General features: G+C 45.0%; 1 protein-coding gene across 2 annotated transcripts in view; it reads left to right on the top strand.

The window, feature by feature from the left end:
- ACOX3 (acyl-CoA oxidase 3, pristanoyl) overlaps window positions 1-27,840 on the top strand; it is a 474,351-nt gene that overhangs the window by 10,419 nt on the left and 436,092 nt on the right. The window contains exon 1 of one of the 2 annotated variants that reach the window (XM_086964139.1): window positions 15,669-15,688. The exons of the other annotated variant lie outside the window; for it this stretch is intronic. Within the exon in view, the coding sequence (XP_086820265.1) occupies window positions 15,677-15,688 (12 nt within the window). The 5' untranslated portion in view covers window positions 15,669-15,676. Of the gene's footprint in view, window positions 1-15,668; window positions 15,689-27,840 lie in introns of those variants that run through there. 2 annotated transcript variants of the gene reach the window in all.

The raw sequence follows: 27,840 nt of genomic DNA, 5'->3' as shown, positions 1-27,840 counted from the left end.
GAATGGCCTATTGATTTACCTCCCACCAAAAGTCCAAGCCTCTCTGGTAGATAAACTTAACCCATTTGTTGGAAACTAGCATTAATTATGTAAATTACACCATCCTTGGTGATTTTAATCACCACTTAGAGCTTATTTCGGATCCTAAAAACACCGAACTTATAGTTACCTTGTCCGGTTTAGGGATGGAACAATTGGTCAAAGAAAGTACGCACATAGCCGGACATATTCTCAATGGCCAATTACTTCCAACCCTATTATTAAAATACAGGAGGTTCTTCCAGTACAATGGTCCGACCACAGGGCCGTCATATTTATAATTAGAGTCTTAGCCCAAAACAAGACAGGGATCAAGCCTTTGACATCACACATGTACCGAGATTGGACTAAGATTGACCCGACCTTCTGCAAACCTCTTTAAGTTTAAATAAACCAAATTTACAGGTAGAAGCTAATCAGGCAGCGCAAAACATAACATCATGGATTACTAAGGTCTCTAATATAGTAGCACCTTTAAAAACTACTATCTCACGAAGAAATAATGCCTCCGAACCATGGTTCTCTGATAAATTGAGGAAACAGAAGCAACTATGTAGGGGAACTGAAAAACTATGGAGGTATAATTATAACAAAGATCTGAAAATGAAGTATGCCCAGACGTTAGCCACATACAAAAAGTTGATTGTGGAAGAAAAAAGCAACTATTTCACTAAGAAAATACTGATATCCAAAAAGTCAAGTAAAGTGCTTTTTGCTACCATCAAAAAACGTACTAAACTCCCGACTAAGGAGAGAGCAGATAATAACCCAGAACTGTGCAATGTTTTGGGTCAGACTTTTGCCGATAAGGTGGAATTAGTATATAAAACATTTACCCAGCTTCCTGCTGAATCTACATCCTAAAGGAGCACCCTTACAATGAGCTCTCCCGGCTTCGCCTTCACCCCTCCAACTTTGGATCAAATCACTAAAATCATAATGGGCACAAAATCAGGGGCTCCGTCTGATTTCTGCCCTCCAAAAGTCTTCCATCTCTTTCCAGAGACCCTTGGCGAACAATTGAGTGACCTATTCGCAGGAATAATACAGCATGGAAAACTCCCTGAACTATGGAAGGTTGCATTGGTGTTACCTCTACTAAAAAACCTCATCTAGACCCTGCCGAGCCTAATAACTATCGGCCAATCTCCATAATTCCTTTCTGCTCTAAGGTCCTTGAAAATTTACTGAACACCCAGCTCACCGCTTCTGTTTCATCTAATAATCTGCTTGACCACTCCCAATTCGGGTTTAGAGAGGGACATGGAACGGAAACTGCCCTCATTGCTTCAAGTGAGGAGCTAAGGAAGACATTGGACGAGGGCGGGAAGGCCGCCTTGATACTATTAGACCTGTCGTCGGCCTTCGATACCGTCAACCACAAAATCCTTTCCAATAGACTATCTGAGCTGGGCGTCAAAGATTTCGCCTTGACCCTTCTAACATCATATCTTACAGAAAGATCTTTTCGTGTGGAATTGGGTGAGGCCAGCTCCCAAACCTTTAACCTTTAGTGCGGTTTGCCACAAGGCTCGCCGTTGAGCCCTACACTGTTCAATATTTACGTGTCCCCGTTGGCTACTCTGATTAGACAGTTTGGTTTTTCGGTTATTTCTTATGCGAATGACACGCAGATTGTTGTGTCCATCAACAATAACGAAGATGAGGTAGCCGATCGCTTTAAGAACTGCATGACCCGTGTCAATTCTTGGATGCAATCCAACTGTCTTAAACTGAATGGCAGTAAGGCAGAAGTGCTTCTTTTGGGCGCTAATCCTTTGACTTGGTCTCGGAGGTGGTGGGCTGTAGTTCTAGGGGACTAAGGCAAAAAATCTTGGGATCAAGTTTGACTGTAGGCTGACCTTGACAGCCAAACAAATTGCCTTACCTCCAGTTTCTGGTCAATTCTGAAAATGATTCGGAAGGTTCGACCTTTTGTGCCGTCGGAGGCAGTAAAAATGCTGGTGACTACGCTGGCCTTTTCAAGACTGGATTACGGCAATGCACTATATGTAGGGATCCAAACCCAATTCCTGAAAAAGATGCAACGCCTGCAGAATGCAGCAGCCAGACTGATAATGAACATCCCTATGCATGAATCTGTTTCTCAACAGCTGGGAGCTCTGCATTGGCTCCCGGTTAAGAAGAGGATTATTTTAAGACTCTTTGTATCACATTTAAGGCACTGCATGGAAAGGGCCCTGCTTATCTAACCTCACGTATAATATACTATGCACCATCCAGGAACCTCAAATCTGCACAACGTAGACTGTTGCAAGTGCCCAGGTGCAGGCAGAGCCGTTGGGGAGGAAGGAGCTTTTTGTTGGGAGCCGCCAGGCTTTGGAACCTACTTCCGCTAACAATTAAAAAATAGCTCATATCTTCCAGCATTTAGAAAAAAAGTAAAAACCTGGCTTTTCCAAACTGATATCTAGTTCCATTTACATACTAGCTTCGAACTCCCTGAGTCCTCAGCGCCAAGACGCCTCCAGGCATTCGCTGCGCTCTATAAATTGAACAATCAAATCAAATCTGAAGACATTCTAGTAAAAAGATTTTTGGACAGGTGATGTTATAAGTGTTTATGACCCACGCCACCGCTTCACGTGCCTCTAACTGGGTTTCCTTACTGTACAAGGACTCTATGTCCAATGTTACCAGAGTATGACATTGCGGATAAAAGGGAAGATTTTCCACTTTATTAATGATGTTTTTTAGTGTCCTTAATATGGGATGGAATAACGGGTATGCTGGTCCGCAGAAAGTTGTCTATATATTTGGATAATGGTTCAGTAACTGATCCAATGGTCGCCACAATAGGATGATATGGTTGATCCTTGGAGTTTTTATGAATTTTTGAAATTTCATAAATGCTTGGCATTTTTGGATCTTTGATGTTAAGGAATTCAAACTCTTTTTCACTCACATATGTCTCCAGCTAATAAAGCCTCATTAGTTAGACATTGGATTTTAAATAAAAGTTTTGCACTTGGATCAATGGTAATTTTCTCTTAAAAGCTGACATCACTTAAAAGATTGCCCATCTTTAGTTCATATTGTGTCAAACATGACAGGGTGTGGGGCAAATGGATTAATACTGTGGATATAGATTCATGCTTAAAGTGTTGACGTGATTGTGGCATGTATTTATGACAGTGTCATTCATTACTCAGATGTATACAATGGTGGTTTGTTATAGCTGACTATGGTTTCTATCGATTCCACTGTGACCTGTTATACAATAAGAAAACAATAAAATTGTTTATCAAAATGTTTTTTTTAACATAGCAGTTTTTTTAAGGAACTGTAGGACCTAAACTAATACCTAATTATCGCAGCGCTAATTTTAGTGTGCTGGGCACTTTAGGCTGCAACATTTTCAGGGGACATTTTGTGTTTTATACTGTGCTTGTTTATAAATACGCTCTTTATTAATAATAATTCTGTTTCTTTGCACTTCCTACCTCTTTCTGCTGCTACACAGTCACTTGCATTCACGCTCCCTTGATGTGCTGGTGTACTCATCTGTCAGAGCGAGTCACCGGGGCGACGTCATCTTGGGTAGCGTTCTAGCTGTTACACCTGCATTCTCCCTATTTAATGGAGGTGATGCAAGCGCGCAGCGGGCGCGCACAGTGGGCGTAGCGACGGCATGCCAAAGGCAAGCCCGTCTGCGCCCGTCCGCGCCTCGGACGTGCTTAGCGCAAGACAAGCTGCCCCAGTTAACCCCCGTTTGGTCTATTCTAGTGACGAGCGTGTCCGGCTTGATACTCGGAGAGCTGGGTCCACGGGTAATGAAAATGGCACAAGGTCGGGTAAGCATCCCTTCAAGAAAGTACTGTTGGGGTAACTGTGGATTGCTCAATGTTAGATCCTTGAATAAACATCATGTGGACATCTCCATCTTATTGAATGATTATGATCTTGATGTCCTGTTTCTTACCGAAACTTGGACACGAATAGATAGTGAAGTGGAGTTGGGAATAGCATGTCCTCCAGGCTACAAAATTCCTCATAAGCCCAGGCGGGATGGAAGAGGTGGAGGAGTGGGTTACATTTATAAAGATATCTGGAATATTACCCCACTCTGCACAGTGGACGTGCCGGGAATTGAGTCATTAGGGTTCTCACTTAAAGGCACCAGTGGCGTCCTGTATACTGGCTGTTAGACCAGGAGTCCTAGACTACATAGGGTAGCTTAGCACAGAGCAGTTAAGTCTAAACTCCAAGGCAGATTGCACACAGCTTGCTTCACATCAACAGTCTCTCAGTGCACATCCACTAGAAAAAGAATGACTCTACACCAGAGTTGGAAAAATACGAGCTGTTTTATAAAAATAATCTCTTGTTTTTCTTTGTTACTTAGCAGACTTTTAGTTTCAGCACAAAATAGCTCCACATGAAATTATTGGCAATAGGACAATTTTATCAAACATTAATGACATTTCCCTCCCCATCACTCTGACAGGAGGGTTCTACAATAATTCCTTCTTTTTAGACAAGCAAAATATTTATATGTCACGGACCTGGCATTTAACAAGCTTAGATCTCTCTTACCGTTAGGCTAGGCTTATTCATTAACCATGTACACTCATTGCAATATTGAACCTGAGGTTACAAACAACAGTCCCTCGAATAGTGCAGTAATACCAGGCCTAAAGGGAATGGTGCTCCGATAAGCCCTCAACCAGAATATTCTCTTTGTCCCCAACCAGCCTTTTTAGTTTACACTGTCCAGATTAACATTACAAGCTGTTCACAGTTCCATTCGTCAGCACCAATTGTTTGGCCTTATAGCAGTAACCCTGTTCTCCTAAGGCTGCAAGTTGCCCTTCACCCTGTGGAATGCTTTCCTGCAGGCAGCCTTTTCGTGTACGACTAGACAGTTATGATGTCGCACACTCCATGAGTTTGGTTTACTCGATTACCACAACAGCGGAAAAAGAAATTGCTCCAAGCCCGTCAGCTGTTAGTCAGTGAAGGCGGACTTTCCAGTCAAATTCGGAAGGCTCACCCCTCCCTCCACTACCCCAAAGCCGGGTAAGAGGCCCTTTCTGACCCGGGGGCCCGCTCTCCACTCCTCGGTCTTACCGCGTGGTTGGAGGCGGTCCCACACTTGTTCCTGCTGCCTCGATCCACCGGTAACTCAGCTCCTTGTGGTTTCCGCCCCCGGCGCTGCGGAATGCAAAGCAGCTGATGGGGTCGGGGCTACGCCAAGTCTTCCTCACAGCTCCCTGCTCCGTGTCCCGCCCTCCTCGCGTTCGTCAGAGGGGGGGGGGAACGACGCAGGCCGGGCCCCTTCAGTTTCACGCCCCTTTCTCTTCCGGAAACCCGCTTGCCTGCCTCGCTGTTCTCCGCAATACGGTCTGCTGCGCTCGCTGCTCCACTGACCTCAGGCAGACCCTCCCGGCTGACTTTCCACAACAGGGGCCCAGGAATTAGCGTCAGTGGAATGATGACGAAGTAGCCACTCACCAAGCGCCACCGGGTAGGTCTATTTCCTTATGAACAGGAAGTCACTCAGGAAAGGAGCAAAGATGTTCCTAACCCCACAGTTCCACAGCGAGCATTACCGGCGGGGTCACTCAGGAGAAAGGGGGAAAAACCAGGGCAGGAGAATCTCCTTTTTATTCAGGACCTGTCCCCTGTGGTCTTCCCTAGTCCGTTAACGTCGTCTTAAGGTAGGAGGCTCTATGGCTTTTAGGAGCCTAAAAACGATACAGTCTATCAGGGCTCAGTCAGAAGATAGGGGGCTACGTCAGCAAAGTAGGGCAGCTGAACCTAGGGACAATCTACCTCTTATCACTGTGCTGGCCTCCCTACACTAATGCTTCACTCCTTACAAGGTTCTCTCAGGTACTCTGGACACTCTACATAATGGCTGCCCTGTCCCTGGCCTTATATAGGCTAGCCTCAGGCCACTAGAACCAGCTGGAAGGTTCTAGAGTGTCCCTATGTTACCCTATGGGTCCATTTTCTGAGGTGAGCAGTTCTGGAAGTTACAAGCCACCATTTTGTAAAACTAAATTTTCAGGTTAACAGTTGGGCTTCTAGGCCTAAGAAAGATTTTAGGATCAAGGAGTACCTAGCCCCTGGGACAACACCTAAAAATTCCAGTGGAAATAAAAAGAACAAGGGTTAGGAGGCAGAAGGGGAACAAAAATAAATAAATAAGTAGGAGGGACCACCTGAAGGGCTGACAGGTCTAACCCTGGCTTACTGTGTTACAGACCACCAGGGAGCGCTGCCCATGTTTATCAAGAACTGACTGATATCATATATAACTGATCAAACTCTCACTCTAAGTTATTTATCTTGGAGATTTGAACCTATGAGAGAATGGCAGTTTAGACACAGCTGTTAAGGAACTTTGCCAGTCCTGTAAGAATGTAAACTTACAACAGCTGGTGTTACAATCTACTCACCAGAGGAGCCATGTGCTTGACCTTAATCTAGTTGTAAAGGAAATACTCCCTCAATGCTGGACAGACCATTAAAATTGATAATCATATGATGGTGGTAGGTCATCTACTCATACCAGGAGGGAATGGTCCAAAATAACAAAATTGACGGACCTCCCCAGGCTTGTTGATGACAGTTATGTCCTGCATGATTCGGTGGCAGTGAATTATCTGAACTTATGCCATCAGATCACCAGTTAATTGGTTCAATTAGCACCTCTAAGGAAAGTTAAAAGCCGTTTAAAACCTTCCGCTCCCTGGTACAACGAAGAACTTAGGTCGATGAAGACTAATTGCAAACAAGCGGAAAGGAAGTGGAGGAGGAATTATCTGGAATCAGATAAAGCAGTTTTAAAAAACTTACTTTAAACCTACAAGGAGCTGATAGGCAAGGCCAAGGCCAATCATCTTGAGGAGACTATTTTAGACTCAACTAATAAGTTTCAAACTCTCTTTGGCCTAGTGAAAGGCCTGGCCAATCCAGAATGTGCTAAACCTAACATTCCAGCATCACAGGAACTATGTGATAATTTGGCACTTTTCTTTGAGGAGAAAATCAGTAAAATCTTAAATGGTCTTAAACCTTCGGGAAACAACGATATGTGCCAGCATACTGGAAATGACATGTTAACAATTTGGTGTATAAATGAAAGGGAACATTTGACAGTCCTGTACCATTTCCAGGTTCCCTCATTAGAGGAATTTAACGCAATTGCTGCTGGTATTTCCTCAGGTTCTCCTTTGGACCAACTCCCCCATAAATTCTGGAAATCTTTTGGCAGCGAACTTCTTCCGCACCTTTACCACGTTTGCTGTCAATCTTTAAGCAATGCTGTAGTTCTGGACTGTTGGAAAAAAGCAGTCATTTCCCCATTGCTAAAAAAGGCGTCACTGGATCCCCAATGCCCCGCTAACTATAGACCAATTTCCTTGCTGCCCTACCCAATTAAGATTCTGGAGAGGGTAGTGCCAAAATCTCTCTCAAGATACATCGAGGATAACGAGTTGCTGGACGAAGCCCAATTCGGGTTTCGTCCTGCACATGGAACCGAGACTGCCTTGGTTGCAGTTTTGGATGGCCCAAGAATGCGGGCTGACAGTGGTCAGGCAGCCTTTTTGGTGCTGCTTCACATGTCAGCCGCATTCGATACTGTCAACCATCAGATCCTGATTGAAGCTGGAGAAATTGGATGTTGTAGGGGGGGGGAGGGGGGGGGGGGGGAAGGAGAGATTGGCTGCATTCCGATCTTTCCAACAGACAGCAGGCAGTGACGCTATTTTTGTTCATTTCTCAGTTCAGGGATGTTAAACAAGGAGTTCCTTAGGGCTCGGCCATCAGCCCAATCTTGTTTAATGTTTATCTTCACCCGATCTTCAGTTTAGTAAAATCTTTTGGAATTGATGTCATCAACTGTGCAGATGACATACAGCTTGTCTTCGCGGTTGATGGGGATGATTTAGTCTTCCTAGAAAAATTTCACAATTGCCTGCATAGAACAGCAGCCTGGCTGAAAGAGAACTCCTTACAATTCAATGGGGAAAAAAACTGAAGTTATGTGCTGAATGTCAGACAAAATTCAACGCCCCCTCCCACCAGACTTCTGGCCGGATCTGTCTAATAATTCTTCTGTGCCCACCAATACAGTACATAATGTGGGAGTGGTGTTGGATAGCAACTTACAACTGGACTCAGGTGAACAAAACCGAGATCACCTGTCTATATCTGCTTAGAGCCCTTCCCAAGATCCTTCCGTTTTTACCCACTCTTGTTAGACCTTTAGTGGTACGGAGTATTGTCCTGAGCACCCTTCTGGGTGCACCAGGCTCTTTGCTAAAGAAACTACAAAGAATACAGACCATGGCGGCTAAATTGGCATTGACCCGGCCACGTGGAGCTTCGGCCTCCCTGGCCTTAAAAGCTCTCCACTGACTGACCGTTGTACAAAGAGTACACTTTAAAGCACTTTGTGTTGTTCACAGGGCTGTACATCAAACTGGGCCTAAAATCCTACAAAGAAAATTTGTATGGTATTCCCCTGCCAGATCTCTGCGCTCTTCCTCTGCGAACTTGGTCTGCGTTCCCCAAGCTAAAAAAGTTTGAATGGGTGGAAGATCATTTAGCTTTAATGCAGCCAAGTTATGGAATGCCCTACCCCTGGAACTCGGGCAACTAAATGCCATGTCACGGTTTAGGAAGGAACTGAAAACTCGACTATTCCCCAGATAGTTATCTAAGATTATTCTGCTCTGTCCTCACTGCTTCGGTAATTTAAGTGCCAGGATACCCTTTGGGTGACAGCAGCGCTATATAAGTGCACATTACATTACATAGAGAATTAAGAAAAATACCTCACATCGGTCTTACGAGATGATAGGGATAGGATTATAGTTAAGATGATGGCCTTATTTCAAAATTACAAAATCTGATGAAGACTCCTTAGCATTTTTGGGAAAGTTGCAGCACTGGATATAGTTGTTCTCTTGGCTGAATTAATTTATTTGAGAAGTATGTGTTTGTTGATGTGATCCATGGGACATCGAAGTCACCAACTGGGATGTGCTTACAAGAAGAGTATAATTGGTCTCTCCTTTCCTCATTAAGTTCCTCCATAAATATGTAAAATTTCCAAGGGTTTTTGAAAAAGATTTATAATTTGGTTTCCGAGCTGGTTTAAATGCCAATGTTCACTGTGAGGAGTCGAAATTGGTTGGTACAATAATGATTAACAAACACCATATGGGTTCTATGTAGAGATTTTACATTCCACCTCCACTCTTGCCAGTTCTGGCCAGGTGGAATATTCTATATTTTGTGGGAAATAGGATGTCGATTCAAATCAAAAAGTTGTATTCTTTTTTTACATGAGAACCATAAAAACCAGCCCATCAATACATATCATAAAAAGATTACATAATTACACAATTGCAAATAGTTACCTATAATTTCATAAATAAATCATTCGATGATACTACCTATCCTATTTATGACCTATAGAAAAAACATACCATAAAAATGGAGCAACAGCTAAGCAGATTTCTAGGTTATGTAGTTGTTGAAGAAAAATCACAGTTGGCTTGCATTGTCTGAATTCATGATTTCGCAATATACGTTTCGGCATTTGTTTTCTAGGCAACTCATGTAATTTACAAAAAATAAAAAGTGCAAAGTGCATTGTTCTTGAACACCATCACAAGGACACTTATCAACTACAGAAGACCAATTATTCGCACTTGGGAATGACTCAAGGCGATGGATAACATTACATCTAAACCCTGCTAAAACAAATCTATGTTGCATATTGTGTACATGCACATAATAGAATTTAATACCATTATTAAAACACTAGGCTTCCCTCATTCCTTGTTGAATCTTTCTTCCTCCAACAAATTAATTAAGATGGATTTGATTTCCATCTTGCTTACCTTATGAAGGAAAGCAGGATCCCTAATGAGTTGCATTCTAGCCAGCCTGCTACAGAAAGCTTTCATATACCTAATCCATTGGATTAACCTCTCTTTCATTAATCAACTTCAGGCGGCATTCTATATGGAAAGTCTTGGCCAAATTAACTCTTAAGTCCAGTTCAGCCATGTAGTTAGCGAAAGTTTCAACTAGTGATTGCAGACCCCTAGGTATTCGGGCCTGGGTCATCCGGATACTGAAGAGCAGGATCTTGCTGGTGCCCAATCTGGAGGATACCCTGCTTCGATCCTCTAACACCCTACCCAAACATTAACACATAGGTTGAAAAGGAACGGAGCAGAAATAGGAGGTCAATGAGAGGCATGGCTGCATGGGAGAATCAAATGTCAGTAATGGCAAGCACATTTAGATTATCAGAGAAGATGACAGTGAGGTGGCGGACCTGCAGTTAAATAGGGAATATCTGAAGGATTGAATGTTTATGTGGTTTGAGAGGTATTGATATTAATGAGATAATTGGTACATACTGATCTATGATTAGCTGGGATGGAATGAGAGACAATTCCATCCCTTAACACTGGCATAAGAAGTGTGAACCATTACTTATTAAATAATTCTCATGATGAGTTATTATTAAAACTTAACTATGTCAAGCACAACTAGTTGGGCTTTAGGTGAAATAACAAAATGCTTACGTTTATCATCCTACTCATCCTTTACTTGGTCTACTGTGCTTCTTCATGGTCCTAAGTTGTTTACTTGATGTACTGTCTTGTATGACCACACACAGTTAGTGTCATCAGTTCCTTGAGGTGGTCAGTGCCCTCCCCAAATGATAATCCACAATCTCCTTCTTTTGCCACACTGCAGCAATGTTTATTACATTAACCCGTTCAGTGCTTCCAACGTCCAACGGTCGTCGCGTGCACTACCTCGCTAGTGCTGCGCACGACCGTTGGACGTCCGAATCCCGTTAGCGCAATTGAACGTCCGCACTGGGGCGGAATGTTTGCGCGCGCTTAACGGGTTAAAGATGCCTCAGTTCCTCTGAGAGGGTGAATATGATCAGAATGCAAATCAGTCTTTGCCGCACACCAGAGTGAATGAGGGATGCCAACCACTAGGCCCCCATGTCACGACTGAACTTGAATTACTAGGCTATAATTTCTCAACTCAACTGAACCTGAACAGGAGCACAAGCACCCACAACTCATTTCAACCTTGTTGGGCCTCATCAGTGAGATGCAGTTTGAGTCACGTTGTGCAGTGAGTTTTGGACTTGTATATTTACCTGACTCTGTCCTGGCTGTTCAGGCTAAACTCTTCCATTTGGAGCAGAACTAATGCTAGTTTCCACATGGTTGACCATGTCTAGTGACACAGTGAGCAAACATGAGATGGAATGGAATGCAGTCTAGACTCTATAGTAGTGGCTGGGTAGTGGCTGTTTCCTCCCCTACTGGGACAATTCAGTGGGTTAAAGTAGAGCACAGAATCTTTCTAAAACCCTGTTACAATGATCCATGTGTAACATGCAGCTACAGGATTCCTGTGCAGTAAGATTGCTGCATGAGCTAATGCACCCACTGCATGAATCTGTTTCTAACTTGTACCCTCAAGTTTCAATCCCTGCATGGGCAACTAATCTTTAATTCCTTCAATATCCATGTCATAAAGTCAATATGAGTGAAATGTACCAATTATGCAACAGATGATGAAATGTGTTGCAAATCAATAATTATGCGGAAAATGCAGTGGCTGAGATATCGTTTAGCTATTTTATGTGACTGAAATTGGGCCTCTTACTTTTGAGTGGGTTGCTCACAGAAAGAGAGAATAAGGAAGTGCTGTCAAAACCAATTGATTTTGCTTAGTGTTGGACCTGGCATTTCTTGGCGTGGTTACCCAGACTTTTTGCCTCTACCTCCTCTATTTTTGATGCTGTGATGGATTTCGTTTTGCTGGCTTAGATGCTTTGGGCACTTTGCCACTGCTGATCTGTGTCAAAGTGCAAGTGCTCCCTCTATAAAGTATTATGGTAATTGATTGTCCATAATTGGTATCTTTGTCTTAATAATAATAATAATAATACTGGATTTTATACAGCGCAAACAGCTACCTCACGAGGAGGTGTCCCGGCGCTAGTAGAACACAAGTGACCTGGGCCAAAGATAGGAAAGCTAGCGTGGCTGGGTGAAGAGCCAGGTCTTTAGTAATTTCTTAAAGCAGGGTTCGGAAGGGGCCTGTTGGATTGCTTGTGGCAGGGAGTTCCACAGAGCGGAGACGTTTGCTGAAAAGGTCCGACCGCCTAGTCGGGCCTTTTTTGCGCGCGGGACGGCCAGTTGGACACGGTCGTTGGACCGTAGTGCGCGACTTTGGAAGTATCTTGGAAGGCGGTTTTTCAGGTATTGTGGGCAGGAGCCATGCAGAGATCTGAACGCCAGCGTCAGAGCTTTGAATTTTATTCTGTTGGCAACTGGCAGCCAATGCAGGGTTCGAAGATGCGGAGAGACTGACTGCTTGAAAGGGATTCGCAGTAGCAGTCTCGCAGCCGCATTTTGAACTACCTGAAGCTTGTGAGTCAGGTATTTTGGGAGGCCAAGGTATAAACCATTGGCATAATCCAGCCGGGAGGTGACAGTCGCGTGGACAACCGTTTTTCTGCAGCTCTCCGGTAGGAGTCTTAGGATTTTTCGGAGGTTTCTCAGCTTGCTCAGGCAGCATCCGGCGACTTGTTGGATATGGGATGTAAAGGACAAGTTATCATCCCATCTCACTCCAAGATTTTTTGCCGAGTGACTGGGTGAAGGGGGCGGGCCCATCTCCGTTGGCCACCAGAGTTCTGTACTTACTAGTAAAGTCCCTAGTAAATTGCACTATGTGTGCCAGGGCTGGATGTGACAGGGTCTCGTGAGTGTCCTGAACCCAGGGAGGAGGAGGTGAGACAGCAACAGACTGGCCTGCATTTGATGTGGGTGGGACGAGTAGCTACCTGGATGTGAAGAGGGCTGTGTTTTGCTGCCTTGAAAGGATGGCTCCACCTCCTGCAGAGCGTCTCGGCCCCAGACACTCACTTTCAAAGGAAGAGGGTGTGCACCGGCTCGAAGACACCCAGGTCTGGTTCGGACCGGGCTCAGAGCCCCCTGAACACAAAGACTTCAAAGACATTCAGGGGTATAAATGTGAGAGCTGAAACCCCTGAACTCAAGACTGAACTCAAGCCTGAAAAACTACTTTGTAATCAAGAGGAACCTCTGCCAAAGAAGAACAGCTGAAAAGACTGAAGAGAAGGGCTACCCTTGCTGTGTGTTCTGGGGCTGGCCTGCAGTTTGCTGATTTGACTAAGGAGAGGGCAAGGGTTGTGTTGTGTCCCCCTGCTTGAAAGAACTTCGCTATGTGCTGTGTTCTTAAGTAACTTGTCTCCAAGGGCCCGAGGAGAGCTGGTCCCCTGTTGTGGAAACTCAGGAACATCAACTTTTCCAACCGTGTCTCAGCAACGCTTGGTGCGTGGTGCCTTTGCACGCCTAAGACTGCCGTGTGGTCTGTAGTACTGTTTACTATTTTCCACGTGACCGCATTGCCCTGCAGCTTGAAACATCGTCCGTGCTGCTGCACTGATGTTAGTGGCCCAAGCCATCATAGTAACTAAGGTTGTGAGTAAGGATCGCCGCCGCCGGCCCAGCCGCAAGGTGCTAAAGGATTTGTGGAAGCTAAGGACCGCCCAGCAGAATGTCTGATGAGCGGAGAGAGAGAGAGAGAGAGCGAGAGAGAGAGAGAGCGAGGCAGCGCAACACCCAGGTATGGCTTGGACTCTGGTCGGGAGCCGCAAGCGGAGTTGCCTGGGGAGGCGTGCAGGAGTAGTACATGTGTGCTCTGATCTCTCTCCCACTGCCCCGTGTTAGACGCGCTGAGTTCCTGAGCGGCCCATACCTGCCCAGCAGTACCGGGGCCGCCCCTTTAAGTTCACAACCGTTGTCTCCGTTGTTGGGGCCTAGTGGTGCCCTAGCTGATCCCGCAGATTGGCTTATAGTCTGATTCTTGCATTACGAACTGCATTATTCTTGTATTACAAACTGTCTTATTCTTGCATTACAAACCACATTATTCTTGCATTACAAACTGCCTTATTCTTACATTACGAACTGCAATATTCTTGCATTATGAACCGCATTATTCTTGCATTACGAACTGCCTTATTCTTACATTACGAACTGCAATATTCTTGCATTATGAACCGCATTATTCTTGCATTACGAACTGCATTATTCTTGCATTACGAACTGCATAGCATTGCATTAGGACTCTATTAGATCATCGTGAACTGCTCATTAATACTGCAAGAACCTACAGGTGATTGTTGTCCGAATAACCGGCCCAGTGAAATATTATGAATACGCATATGCTGGATATTTTTATTGTTTGGTCTCATTGTATTTCTACTTGATAAAGATACCGCTATTTTCCTAAATCAATGTGGTGTCCATTTGTGGTGTTATCACTGTGCACTGGGAGTGTGGTTGCAAATACTTTACATATTGCCTTGGAGATAAGCCTGGCTGCTCGTGCCAAGCTACCAGGGGGTGAGCAGGGGTTATCTAACAGTGTGTCCCTCCTTTCCCTGACTAGAAGCAAGGGTCCCTATTTGGACTTAGGTACCTACCTCAGCCTACTAGAGACCCCCAGGTGTAACACTTAGTATTTTGTTTTTTTAATAATCAATGAAGCTAACAGTCGTACAACACAGGCAGCGACAGCAGTGCAATTAGATCAAGCTTCGCTCACAAAATAAGCATTGGCAAAGCCAATAGGTTTCGCCTACGCGAATTCTATTGAATTTGTCAATTTTTTTAACATATTGCAGAGCAGTGGAGCTGCTGTGCAATATAACTTAAAGTTAAAAAAGAAAGTCGTGACATGCAGTGTAGCTATTCTGTTAAATATTTGAAATCCCCAAAATCAAAGTTTCCTTACTGTGAACGGTGTGTCTTTCAAGCGGCCAACGGAATAGCAGTTGTCTCCAGGGGCTAACAGTGCTAACTAATAAGGATCTGTCGCAGGGCAAGAAAATGGCCAAGGAACCATTATTATATAAAAGCCGGGTGTGTAATCGCAGCTTCTCCACGATGTGTAATATTGGGCAAATGCTGTTATCTGACTGTATCTCTGAAACAATGGGGCGTAAGCATAGGACGTTTTTAAAATGTGATGGTTGCTACTACACTCCCCTGTGTATATAACTGTGCATAGATCTTCAGTAAAAAAAAAGTAAGGGTAGGCTCTGCCTGGCAGAACGGTTTCAGAAGGGCTTCCAGGTTTGCGTTTACACACAGTATGATACATTTTGGAAGCCATTGGTCTAAAATACGACTGTACCTTTAATACAAACCAGAGCTGGGGAGTGGGGACTGCCCTAAATTGTGCAGCTCGTGAACAATGAAGCAACGCAGCGCACCACCCTTTTGAGCAGACTTGACGAAGGCTGATGACGCATGGCTGTAGCTGCCCGAGGCAGTAAGGAATATGGTGGGGAGCAGGGTGAACAGAAGGGCCAGCATCAGAGGGGTGCACTGGTGCTAGCAATGGCAAGAGAGATACTACGCTCCCATAGCAGCCGCTCCGGCAGGTCAATGTGTATACTCACTCAGGAAAGCGAGTCACATAACATTAGCAATTACACCAAAGCTGCAGCAGCTGAAGCCTCGGATGCTCTCGTGCGCTTCCGACTCACCGGCTCTGTTCACGGTGGTGCTCCATGAGAAACAAGGTAAAGCTGCTCTCTGGAGGGAGTAAACTATTTAGTACACTATGTGCTGCCGTGTCTAATGTTCCTGAGTGGAATATTATAGATGAATCTCAGGTGAAAGCATTGAAGGGGCATGAATAACAAGTATCACAGAGTGGGAACGATGTGGTTTAGAAGTCAGAGAGCTGCTGGCTCGAGAGCTGGGGATCCGGTTCAAGTCTCAGCTGCGCATTATTTGGTGATTCCGGGCAAATCAATTTATTTCTCTGTGTGATAAGTTACTACTGTATAAATCTGCTGCAAGACCAGAAAGAAGCAAAACTTTATGAAAACATATTGTTCCATCGAAGCGGATGTTAGCAGTATTTCGTCTACGTCAGGGTTTTAAGTGGAGGGGTCTGTGGGGGTCTGACACCCCAGTTTTATTTTGGGAGTCCTCGAACGGGGTCTCTATGGGCCTTTATTTTCGGGACTCAAAGGTAGGGTGACCAGACGTACCGGATGAGCATGCGTTCTTAATCAAGCTAATGCGCTCCCAGTACGCCTGGCATCCCCACACCAGCTCGATCAGAGGCGCAACTAAAGTGCCCACAACTCCTTGGTAGTGTGCTTTCACCGCACCATTGTGTCAATCAAGTCAAGTGGGATCATTTAGAAGCTTAAACGACTTTGTGTGAGAAACTGCCTACATTTTGATATCGCTTCTTTACTTCTGATCATGGGAAACTTGCTTGTAAAAGTCCAGTCAAACAAAAGTTAGATGTGAAATAATACAAACGTGTTTGCACAGAAGAAAATTTTATGTGACCGCATCATAACGAGGATTTGATAGCCCTATTTTGAGAGTCTGAGAACAGCAGGCTGATTTTGTGCGCTGCGAGGCTGGCCTGCAGCATCGCCCAGTTGTTTGGAACACCACAAGAGTAAGTATGTGTAAGTTTCCTTAGAAGTAATGTGCTAGTCTGTGTATACTTGTATATGCAAATAAATTAATGTTCAATAGTTTATTTGCATGTGTGAGTATGTGTGTGAGTAACTTTTGGATGACTGTCGGTGTGTAACAGGATGTATAGGTGTATCACTACATATGATGAGTGAGTATATGTATGAGTGACTATATAGAACTGTTGGTGACTGAGTGGATGTGTATCTAGATGGTGGAATTACTGAATTGGTTGTTGTAATTGGTATGGGTATCTCCATTTTTATGAACATTTTAGTTTCTATTTTTGAATATGAGTTTCAAGGGTTACATTACACTGAAAGGAGGTCTGTCAGTCTGTCACAAGGATGGTGTCATCAGTGATGTCATGAGTGATGTCACTGACCATGTCATGAGTGATGTTATATGTGACGTCATCAGCAGTGCATTGCAGGCGCGCAAGTTATAGTGAGTCCAACTAACTATAACGTGGGAATTTCAATGGTTTTATGTCAGTAAAATTTCCAGCTAACTATAACTGGTGTGAAACCTATGTTTTTTTCAGTGAATTTAATAGGTTTTTTAAATGCTAATTCCTAACTATAACGTATGTGAAACCTATGGTTTTTTCAGTGAATTTCATAGGTTTTTTTAATGCTAATTCCTAACTATAACTGGTGTGAAACCTATGGTTTTTTCAGTGAATTTCATAGGTTTTTTAAATGCTAATTCCTAACTATATATAAGGCCCCAAACCTATGTTTTTTTCTTTAAATTTCAAAATTTTGTTAATAGCAAATGTCTATAGCTATGAAATGTAATATTTTTGAAAATGAATGAATCCTATATTTTATTTGTATTTAAAACAATTTTTTTTAATGTATATATATATATTTTTATTTTTTTACCCTGTAGCGCTCTCGGGGCGCGCCCCGGTGAGCGTTCCGGAAAGCGTAGTCTTTTGAAGCGTCCCAGGGCGCGCTCCGGAGAGCGTCCCGTTAGCGCTTTTGCCGCGAATGAAAACATCATTGTGACGTATCGCGTAGCCACGTCCACGTGATACGCACGGCGTAAGCGCACCCGGAAGCACTCGAGCGAATACGATCGCGCAACGTAAACATCCGACGGGCTTACGCGACCCGGGGCGCGCCGCGTAAGAGCGTCGGTCATGTGACCTGAAAATAACACTTTTTATTGGTGCAGAACAGTTTTGGTTTTATAATGATGAAATCCCTGGTCTTGTGACCTGAAAATAACACTTCTCATTGGTTCAGGCCTTTTTTTTTTCCAAATGATGAAAGACCCCACCTTTTTTCCTTATTCTGACTTTGTCCTTTGACTTAGGAAGACCTGTTTTGCAATCTTTGAGATATATTTTGTACTTTGAAATGGCTACAGTAGCAGCAGCAGCTGGAGCATCTGCACCACCACCACCACAACCACCAAGAGGACCACCACAAGATTACATTGGTGGTCAACAAGAGGAGGAGGAGGAGGAGGAGGAGGGGAGGAGAAGGTGGCTGCAAGAACACAATACCCCATACCAGCCAAGACCACACATTGTATGGGAGTTTTTTTCGATCCCAGAGGGAAAGAAAAAAGTCAATGCGGCCAAGGTGACTTCCCTAATCTGTGGCATGGAACTTTCAAGGGGGAACCCTAATAAAAAATACTCTTTTGGAAACAACACCATGATTCGCCACATGCAGCGCAGTCATCCGATCAACTATTCTGCTGCAGACATGAGGGAACTGGCCAGTAACCCTCCCCAATCTTCAAGCACCACCTCCAAAAGAAAGCAACCCACTCCATCGGGACCAGAGGCAAGGGAGACGATCCCTTGCATTCAGCCACGGTTTGCGGATTTCCGAATAACATGTATTCATTGTGGTAAGACCATCTCCAATGGTGAACTGAGCATAAAGCTCATCGTCCTTGCTGGGGACAACCACAAATGCCCCAAAAAACCCGAATTTTTTGTTGTTGTTTTTTTTTGCTCCAGTTGAGCCATTTTCAATTCCCTGTTTTTTCGTTTCTCCCCATAAAAATAGCAAAAAAATATAAAATAGTTCATAAAAGCCAAAAAAAGTACAAAATGTTCCAAAAACACAAAAAATATATAAAACAACAAAAAGAAGAAAAAAAACAGTTTTTTTTTAGAACTACCTCCAATTTATAAAAAAAGCTACATTTTTTTAAAAACTCTGTCATTCTTCTTTCCCCATGGGCCGCTCCCGGGTCCGCTCCCCGGTGCGCGTACCGGGGGCTCCCCCGCACAAATCAAAAAATATATATATATTTTATTTGCACAGCGGGCCCTTTTATAGCCCCCACATCAAACCTAGGGGTTCAGGGGGGGTCTACCCTGCCCCCTTATGGTCACTTCCCCTTTTTTTTCCCACCTCTTGTGTCTCTATCCTACCGAGACACAAGATGGCGGCCGGTCCGGACTGTTTCGAATGTTTACAGACACCCGAGAGCCAATCAGCTTTCTGTGCGCACCTCGCGTGTCGCGCCCGCTGCGCTCCCCGGTGCGCGTACCGGGGCGCAGCCATAGATATATATATTTTTTTTAACCTAAATTACTCAAAATCCACTGGAGCACATATCTTGAGACATAGCAAAGGCACATCGGGCTACCAGTCCCTACAATTTTGCCAAGTTTGGTGGAAATCCATTCAGCCGTTCGGGTTATCTCGGCCCCCGCTTGACGAATCCCCCCCAAAACTTTCAAGGAAGGACCGGAGCTCCGCGAGGCAAATTTGAGGAAATTTTCAGGCAAATTCGTCAACCGGCGTCAAAGTTATTCACAATAGAATTTTGAGATTTTGCATTGAAAAAATACTAACTATAACTACCTACTGGCGACTGCCAGTAGGTAATATATATATAAACATATACATAGAGATAACTCTAACCACTAGTATATGCAGTAGACCTTAGCAGTACCATTCCTATGTGATTCTTAGAGTTTATCCCTTTATATCTCTTCCTTTCGTGACTTTACAACTTGTACATTTGCAATTTTTAGGTCTCGCCTGGCGTTGCAGCGCGAAAGCGCTGTCGCCAGCGAGACCTATTGTTGTTGTTTTCCCTCCCAAGTTGTACAGACCGGTGCACAAGCCGATCGGGGTCTGTGGACGCGCTTACACAGGCCGGCCGAGGGCACACACACGCGCGCACACACATGCACAGACACACATACACACACCGCTGCCGCGCCTCCACACGCACACACACACACACACACACACATACACACACCGCTGCCGCCGCCCCCCCACTTCCCCTCCCCCCCACAACTAAGACCCACTTACCGCATCAGCGGCCTCAGCCGCCACTCCTGACTTCTGCTGCCACTACGGGACTCTCCCTCAGGCATGGGAGCCCCGCGTCACCACTGCTCCTCTGGGCCATCCACTCCGTGGGCGCGGGCTTCTTGCAGAAGACTGAAGTCCCGCCCCCCGGTTTCGGGATGTAAACGCTCACGGCTAGTTTTTTAATAGCCCATACTGGGATGTGAGCCGGTCAGCGTGCACGAGTCTCTCTCTCACCCAAGCTGCGCCCCGTGCAACTTCCGAAAATATCAGGCATCAAGAAGTTAATGAGGTTGAGAAATGGTTTTAAAACTCCTTTTGTGGAGTGCTAGAGTGTCATTGAAACTCACCATCGTTCACACTAACGCTCCTCCATTTAACCGGTTCTGAGAGGCCATTTGTGAATGCTTGCATCTTGTTATTTATAAATCTGTTTATGAACAGTTCTGCCTTTGTGTTGTTCAGGCAGTAACCGCTGGAAACCGGAAGGGGGTGCTGCACTCTCCATTAGGGCTTTGTTTCTTCTCACAGTGACTCAGCACAACACACTGAGGCAGAGCGTCGGCTGTTGTCCGTCTCAGCAGGCCTTCAAGATACTTGACCGATGGCGACTCTCCCACTTTACGAAAAGCGAGGACCCGTCCAGCTGTATGCAGGCAGCTGGCTGCTGAGCTCTTGGACATGCTACAGTGCATCATATTCCTGGGTCCCGCTAACACCGGTCCTTGTGAACCCCACTCCCTTTCAAACATTGGATGGGCATGTATTTCCATGTTCAAGCGCCAAATGTTTTCCGTATAAACATGACTTTCCCCGCCCCATCACAGCCGGGTTTCCGCTCATCTGCACGAGCCTTGGCAGTACATGCCACCATATTAGACTTTATTTTATAGCTCAAGTGCTTAAAGTCCCGAGGAAGATGCAAGAGGAGGCAAAATACCTTACTTTTTGCAGAATGAAGAAGGGACCCATACTTTCTGGGGTGAGACAGCATCGTCAACAGCCAAGATTTGCAAAAACTCACAGACCGCTCTGGAGTGTAAAGAGAAACAGAGACAAAAGTCCTGTTGGGGTAGAGGAGGCCATAGAGGTCAAAGGCTAGTTGATTCATATCAGCGGAGCCCTCTTTGCAATGAGTGTTGTACAGTTCAGTGCTGCCGGTAAACTAAACAGTCAGTTTACCGTATTGATCAAAAGTCAGTAAACGCCGATTTCCATGGGGTTAACAACTCATTATTGCCATGCCTACACAGTTCAGTATTTACAGTGGATGTTTTAAAACTTTTACTGCTATACATTTATGACTCCTGCGGATACGGGGTGACAGTGGGGATGAATACATTAACACAAAATTAATAAATGCTGGCTTCACGGCAATGTGCTTTTGTCAGGCAACATATTGGCGCTATACAACACAGAGAAGAAATCAGCACATCTTTACTTCCAGACCCCGCCCATCCGAAGCTCCTCATATGTGCCCATCTTGCTCTCCCAGTCTGTCCTCCTTGACTTCCGTAGACAGCTGTCCCTTCTCCATAGGGTCACTCACAAAGCGCACTGAAAGTACATCTTGGAGCTCCTCTAAAGTTAAATGAATCCACCCTTCCTTGCTTAGTCCATTTTCCCACTCTCCCCTTGTTGCCACCCACTACATAAGTACACATGGGAAAGAATCCTAGAATAACCTCCATGCATGGAAACCCCCCTAACCTTTATCCTTCACCATGCATTGGCCCTAGTTTTAGTTCTTCTAAAATTTCCTGAATGTCACATCGCCTAAAATATATTTGCTAACAAGCAATATTAGTTTTTAATTTTTAACACAAAAATGTAATTTTCATTTGGGTTCGTTATGTGTTTCTGCATTGGTGCAATGTTGTTTGTTTACTTATTTTGGCATCTCTCGGACACCCATTCGTACCCTCACCCTCCTTGGAACCTGTGTGCATCATACCCGACTTTCCTAATGACTGGATTTACCTGCACCCTAACAAATAAACTACTAACCAGCTCTGTTCGTGCTTCAACCAACTGAGCTATGATCTGGATCCATCAAATGGAGCTGTTGGCCAGACACCTGCTTAAAGCTGTCTCTGGCGAGGCTGTCCTTGCCACTAGATAAATGGGTTATCCCCCTGGGGCATCCTTCGTTTCAGAGCTAAGTGGTGTGAGGAGATCGCTGTCCCCTCCCCACCCCCAAATTGCAGGTGAATTTAGTTGTGGAGTCTTCCAGATTTCAGGGCATACGAAAACATGTTCATCTACCCTTAATACCCAGTGAGTAGGGCACTTGACAGAGAGATCACCCGTTTCTGGACATTCCTGCTAGTGTTCTGAACTGGGGACAGTTTGCCATTTGCACACTCCCTTCCAGGTACGGTAAAGCTTCGTATTTTCATCTTCCTAAATCAGCCGAGTATCCCCTGGGCACCACCTCCTCTTCCGGCCCACACGGCTAGCCATGTCAGCAGGGATTTACAGGCAAGAGCTGTATTTTTTTCTAGCTCAGCAGCACTTTGTATTTTAGTTTTACTTTCAGCTTCTAAATTCAGACGTTCATAACCAATTTAAAGGGCTGGCGTGGCAGTTTTATCGCCCCGCCCCTCCCCGCATTAGCCGGGCAACATTTAACAGTTTGACCGAAAGTGATATCGGGCAAAGGTCGCGGTGTGTAAGGCCTGTAAGGGCATCTAACAAAGTGGAGACAAGTCCGCTTCTATTTAAAAAAAAAAGTTGTATATTTTCAGCGCCGAAGCAGAAACAGATTTTTTGGGGAGGAAAAAACATCGATATGGATGACGGTTAGTGGTCCTGTGACGCAGTACTACTAACTACACTGTCCTACCACAAAGGTAACTGTGTGAGGAAGGCATGCGCAGCTTTTGTTAGTTTTACTATACTTGCCAGTGCTTTGAGTCGTATGGATCACTTTAATCTTTCACTATTAAAAGCACTGACTAGGTCGAAAGGTTTGGTCTTGCTTGGCTGGTAGCCTTCTGGCTTTGCACTCGTTATTTTATTTTCGTATAACTTATTATTTTTTTTTTTTTAAATCGAGCTACACTGACATTGAGAAAGGCAAACGTGCCAAAACACTTCTGTCTGCTGTTTTAAGCTTGCTAGGAATAAAAACAAGCATGTGCAATGCAATAGGTCTCTCATTTACGAGAGTTTAAACCATTGGCATTGTAAATGAGAATGCCTTTTATTTAGGTTTTAAAAACCAAAACATAGATAAAAGACATTGTCATTTACAATGCCAATAGCTCCAACTCGTGTAAATGCGAGACCTATTGCATTGCAAATGCTTGTTTCTATTTGTATCTCTTCCCTTTGTGACTGTACAACTTGTACATTTGCAATTTTTTTTCCTGTTTGTATCTTTTATGTAACTCATGTAATCCTAAGTCCTTATGTATCGCAACTGGTTCATTTGTAAAGTGATCTGACACCTTCGGGTAATATTCGCGCTATAGAAAATTGTATTAAATAAATAAATAAAAACTATGGAACCTCCATCTACCGTCTGGACATTCGTCATGTGGCAAGTGCGTTGTATGTCCCCTGACTAAGAAAGTAAAGGAGTTAAACATTGGGCTTAGAACACTGTGGATGTTGAAAAATTTCACAAATTGAGACTCAAAAATTGCAGTTTATTTATTCAAATGTTCAAGTAATCTTTTTTATGTGGGTATGAAAATGAGACAAATCCGTACCAGAATAACAGAGCACTGCAGTGCTATCCAGTACAAAAGAGAAGCCACCAGATTAACACAACACTACATAGAACAAGCATTTACAATGCAACAGTCTCGCCTTTGCCAAAGTTAGAGCTATTGGCATTGTAAATGACAAAATTTGTATTTATGTTTTGGTTTTGAAAACAGATAAATAAATGGCATTGTCATTTACAATGTCAATAGCTTAATCTATCGCAAATGTGAGACCTATTGCATTTGCACCCACACACACACCCACACAGAGACTCACACCCACAGAGACTCACACCCACAGAGACTCACACACACACACAGACTCACACACACACACAGAGCCCCCCCACAGAGCCACACACACACAGTGCCCCCCACACACACACAGAGCCCCCCCACACACACAGAGCCCCCCACACACACGCATCCCCCCACACACACGCATCCCCCCACACACACACAGAGCCCCCCCACACACACAAAGCACCCCCCACACACACAGAGCCCCCCACACACACACAGCCGCACCCCACACACACACACACACACACACACACACACACACACACACAGAGCGCCACACACAGAGAGCCACACACACATGGAGAGCCACACACACACACAGGGAGCCACACACACTCCGAGCCACACACACTCCGAGCCACACACACACACAGAGCCACACACACACAGAGCCACACACACACACACAGAGCCTCACAAACACACACACAGAGCCACACACACACACACACACACACACACACAGAGAGCCACACACACACAGAGCCACACACACACAGAGCCCCCCACACACGCACAGAGAGCCCCCCCCACACACACAGAGAGAGAGGCCCACCCACACACGCACAGAGCCCCACACAGAGAGAGAGAGAGAGAGCCCCACACACACACAGAGCCCCCCCCCCCACACACACACACACAGAGCCCCCCCCCACACACACACAGAGCCCCCCACACACACACAGAGAGCCATACACACGGAACAGAGGCCAGAAGAAAACGATCACAACGAGGGAACAGGGGGGGCACACAGAGCCCCACACACACAGAGCCCCCCACACACACACAGAGCCCCCCCACACACACACACAGAGCCCCCCCACACACACACAGAGCCCCCCACAAACACACAGAGCCCCCCACAAACACACAGAGCCCCCCACACACACACAGAGCCCCCCACACACACAGAGCCCCCCCCCACACACACACAGAGCCCCCCACACACACAACTCTCAGTTCCCTCTTGCGTCCGGCCGGCAGTCATTAATTTGTAAAAGAATAAGTGCTGGGCCCAAAGGTTTTCTCTAAGGCCTGCCTCTCGTTCTATGGAATGTTGGGGTTGCTAAATACCACGACTGCCTAGATTCTCCCTTTGTAACTGTTTTCCTGAATTCTTTTCCACCTATTTTCTTCCTTTTCTGCCTTTCTCTCTTTTATTCCGAGACAATTTTGATGATGAAAAAAAAAGTCCCAGTCTCCAAAAATGAATCCCGGTTGGCCCCAAGCTCAAATTAAGCACTGCGCGAACCCACCCTGGACCCAGTATGTGCTATAAATACCCAAAATAAAATCCATTAACTATAGCTGTCTATAGCCCTTTGGTCGATAAGGAAAGAGATATGTTTGCAGGTAATCTTTCAAACCTAGATCAATTTCTAGCAGCCAAACTCCCTCTGTAGGGCTGGAGCCATTTTGCTTGCGTAACGCAGCTGTGCTGCTCCATCGGTAATACAGGAAACACATGTTTAATATAAAATCAGTAACCTGTGATAAAAAGTATGCTAACATTTTGGTCGGCTAACAATAGCATCCGAGTTCTTGAATAATTAGCGTCCTTAAAGCAATCTGTTTTGATTGTTGCTGCGTTGCCAACAATTTCCAACAGCCACATGCGCCCCGCTTAAAAGAGGGATTTGCTTTTCGTTAAACAACCCCGGGAGATTATCGATCTGCGAGCAAAGATGGGCGCCGATTTGCATGGAAATGAAACGCGCAGGCTTGCCACGGCAAACCCCTACTGTCCCGGCGCGGGGAGAGCGACTACCTGGCGTCACGGCCTCATTAGCATGCGGAGAAGGCGAGCACTGCAACACAAACGACTCCGGCTCCGGGAGCAAGCTGGCAATTACCCTCAATGGGCTGGCTATGTCCCTTTAAAGCCGCGCGCTCGGCGAACAAATTGGGCTTACTTTCTTTGCCTCTGGGGGTCATGTAAAAAAGCCAAGCCGGGGGTCTGGAGCAGGCTGAAGGAGAGAGAGGATGTGGCAAGGAGGGAGAAAGAGAATGGGGAGGGTGAAAGAGGAGGGGGGGCAGAAAAGCACGCACAACGTGGGAACGGGGGGCAGAAAAGCACGCACAACGAGGGAACAGGGGGGGCAGAAAAGCACGCACAATAAGGGAACATGGGGGGGCAGAAAAGCAAGCACAACGAGGGAAAGGGGGGGGCAGAAAAGCGAGCACTCACCGGCTGGGGCGGAGGACTCTGCAGCTTCTCTACTTCTTCCGGCGGCGGTCCAGCAGAAATGGCTCTCTGAAAAGCCTCGACATTTCGGACTGGGGGGCGTGTTTTTCTTTCTCTCCTCTTCCCATTGGCTGGAATGTATATTTCCAGCCAATGGGAAGAGGAGAGAAAGAAAAGAGAAAGAACCTAAACCCCCCCACAACCCCGCCCGAATCCGGGCTTGAACGGAGTGATGCCCCTCTCCTCCAATGGCTGGCCTCCGTTTAGGAAGCCAGCCAATGGAGAAGAGGGGCGGGTTCAAGCCCCACACTCCAAAAAATAAGATCTCCCCTGCTAGACTGCGTGAGCACAGCCTACGCAGGCTTCGACCTAAAAAGGCCACAATGACGAGAGTATGCGTTAGAAAAACTTACACAAACACGCTCGATATGCGTGAGCCCCTATTTCTATTTGAACAAAGATGGGTCTACAGACAATGTACATTTTACATGGTTTGAATGTCGGGATTCCCTGGGGCATTTTAAAATCATGAACCGAAGTTCATTTGCCAGACATAAGCGGTTACTTTCCGGAATTACCTGAAAAATATAATTTACTCACATTGAATTAACACAGACCGGTCACACAAAAAAAATTGTCTTGGTAGCGATTGAAAACCAACAACCCTGTTTTTCTTAACATTACGCTGACTAGTAATTTCCACAGCATGACGTAAGAGATAATATGATTGGTCTATATCTTGGATCCATCAGAAAATAACTAATACAGACCTTTCCTGATTTACGCAAATTGCTTCACTGTTTGAATACACGAGTAGACATAAGCCCTATAGGAGGATGACAACCCCCATGAGCACTCGGGACCGTGAATGACTTCCGGGTCCCTGTATCATTTCCTCTCCCTTTCGGCGCAGACGGGACAATGCACGTACACCAGTTTAAAACCCCGCCACATATGCAGCTAGCCGTACCATTGCCGCGGAGTGGGGATCGGACTAGGTAACATGGATGGGCACTCCTTTTGATGAAGTAAGTAGGGTTGAGATACAAGGTGGGCAGGTTTCTCCTATTTCAAATGTTTAACCCTCAAGAGGAATGGTCAGACAACTCTGGGGCCCATCTAAATAATTAAGAATAATTATATTTACTTTCTGACTAAACAGAATTCCGGTTTACTAATACATATACCAATACAGTTTTGTCATGACTGGATGACTTTATCAACTTCCTCGACATGTCACTGGTATTTCAGTCAACGGGGTACAATTAACTTCTGAATTTATTGCTATATGTTTAATAGTTTAAAAAATATACATATGTTGCTACTTTCACAAGATGATCTAAAGAAATCAAACTCTATTACAAGGTAGAATTGGAAAAGGGGACCTACACTTGAATACTAATGGTCTCCGATGATTTAATCAGCCATGCACTATCTTGCAAGCAATCACCTCAAGAACGAGTTGAAGACTAATGATGACATAGATAATGTTTGGATAGCTGTTGAATAATGTTTGTAAGTCATTGTGAGGGTTGGGGTTGGGGTAATGAGAAACGCTATGAACTGAAATCTATGAGTAAACGTTTTATTCGTAGGTATAGTACTTATTCTGTCTCAGGGGTATAAGTAGCGCAAAGTCCAACAAGGCACACAATGCAACAGTCCGGGATTCCCTCCTCTGTTGGGCTTCCGATGTCTTTAATTTCCCGTCTTGGCTTTCCCTGGGGCGTCAC

The sequence above is a fragment of the Lissotriton vulgaris genome, chromosome 3_2 (genome assembly GCF_964263255.1).
Source record: "Lissotriton vulgaris chromosome 3_2, aLisVul1.2, whole genome shotgun sequence".
NCBI classification, from domain to species: domain Eukaryota; kingdom Metazoa; phylum Chordata; class Amphibia; order Caudata; family Salamandridae; genus Lissotriton; species Lissotriton vulgaris.
This window is presented reverse-complemented; position numbering and strand designations above follow the sequence as displayed.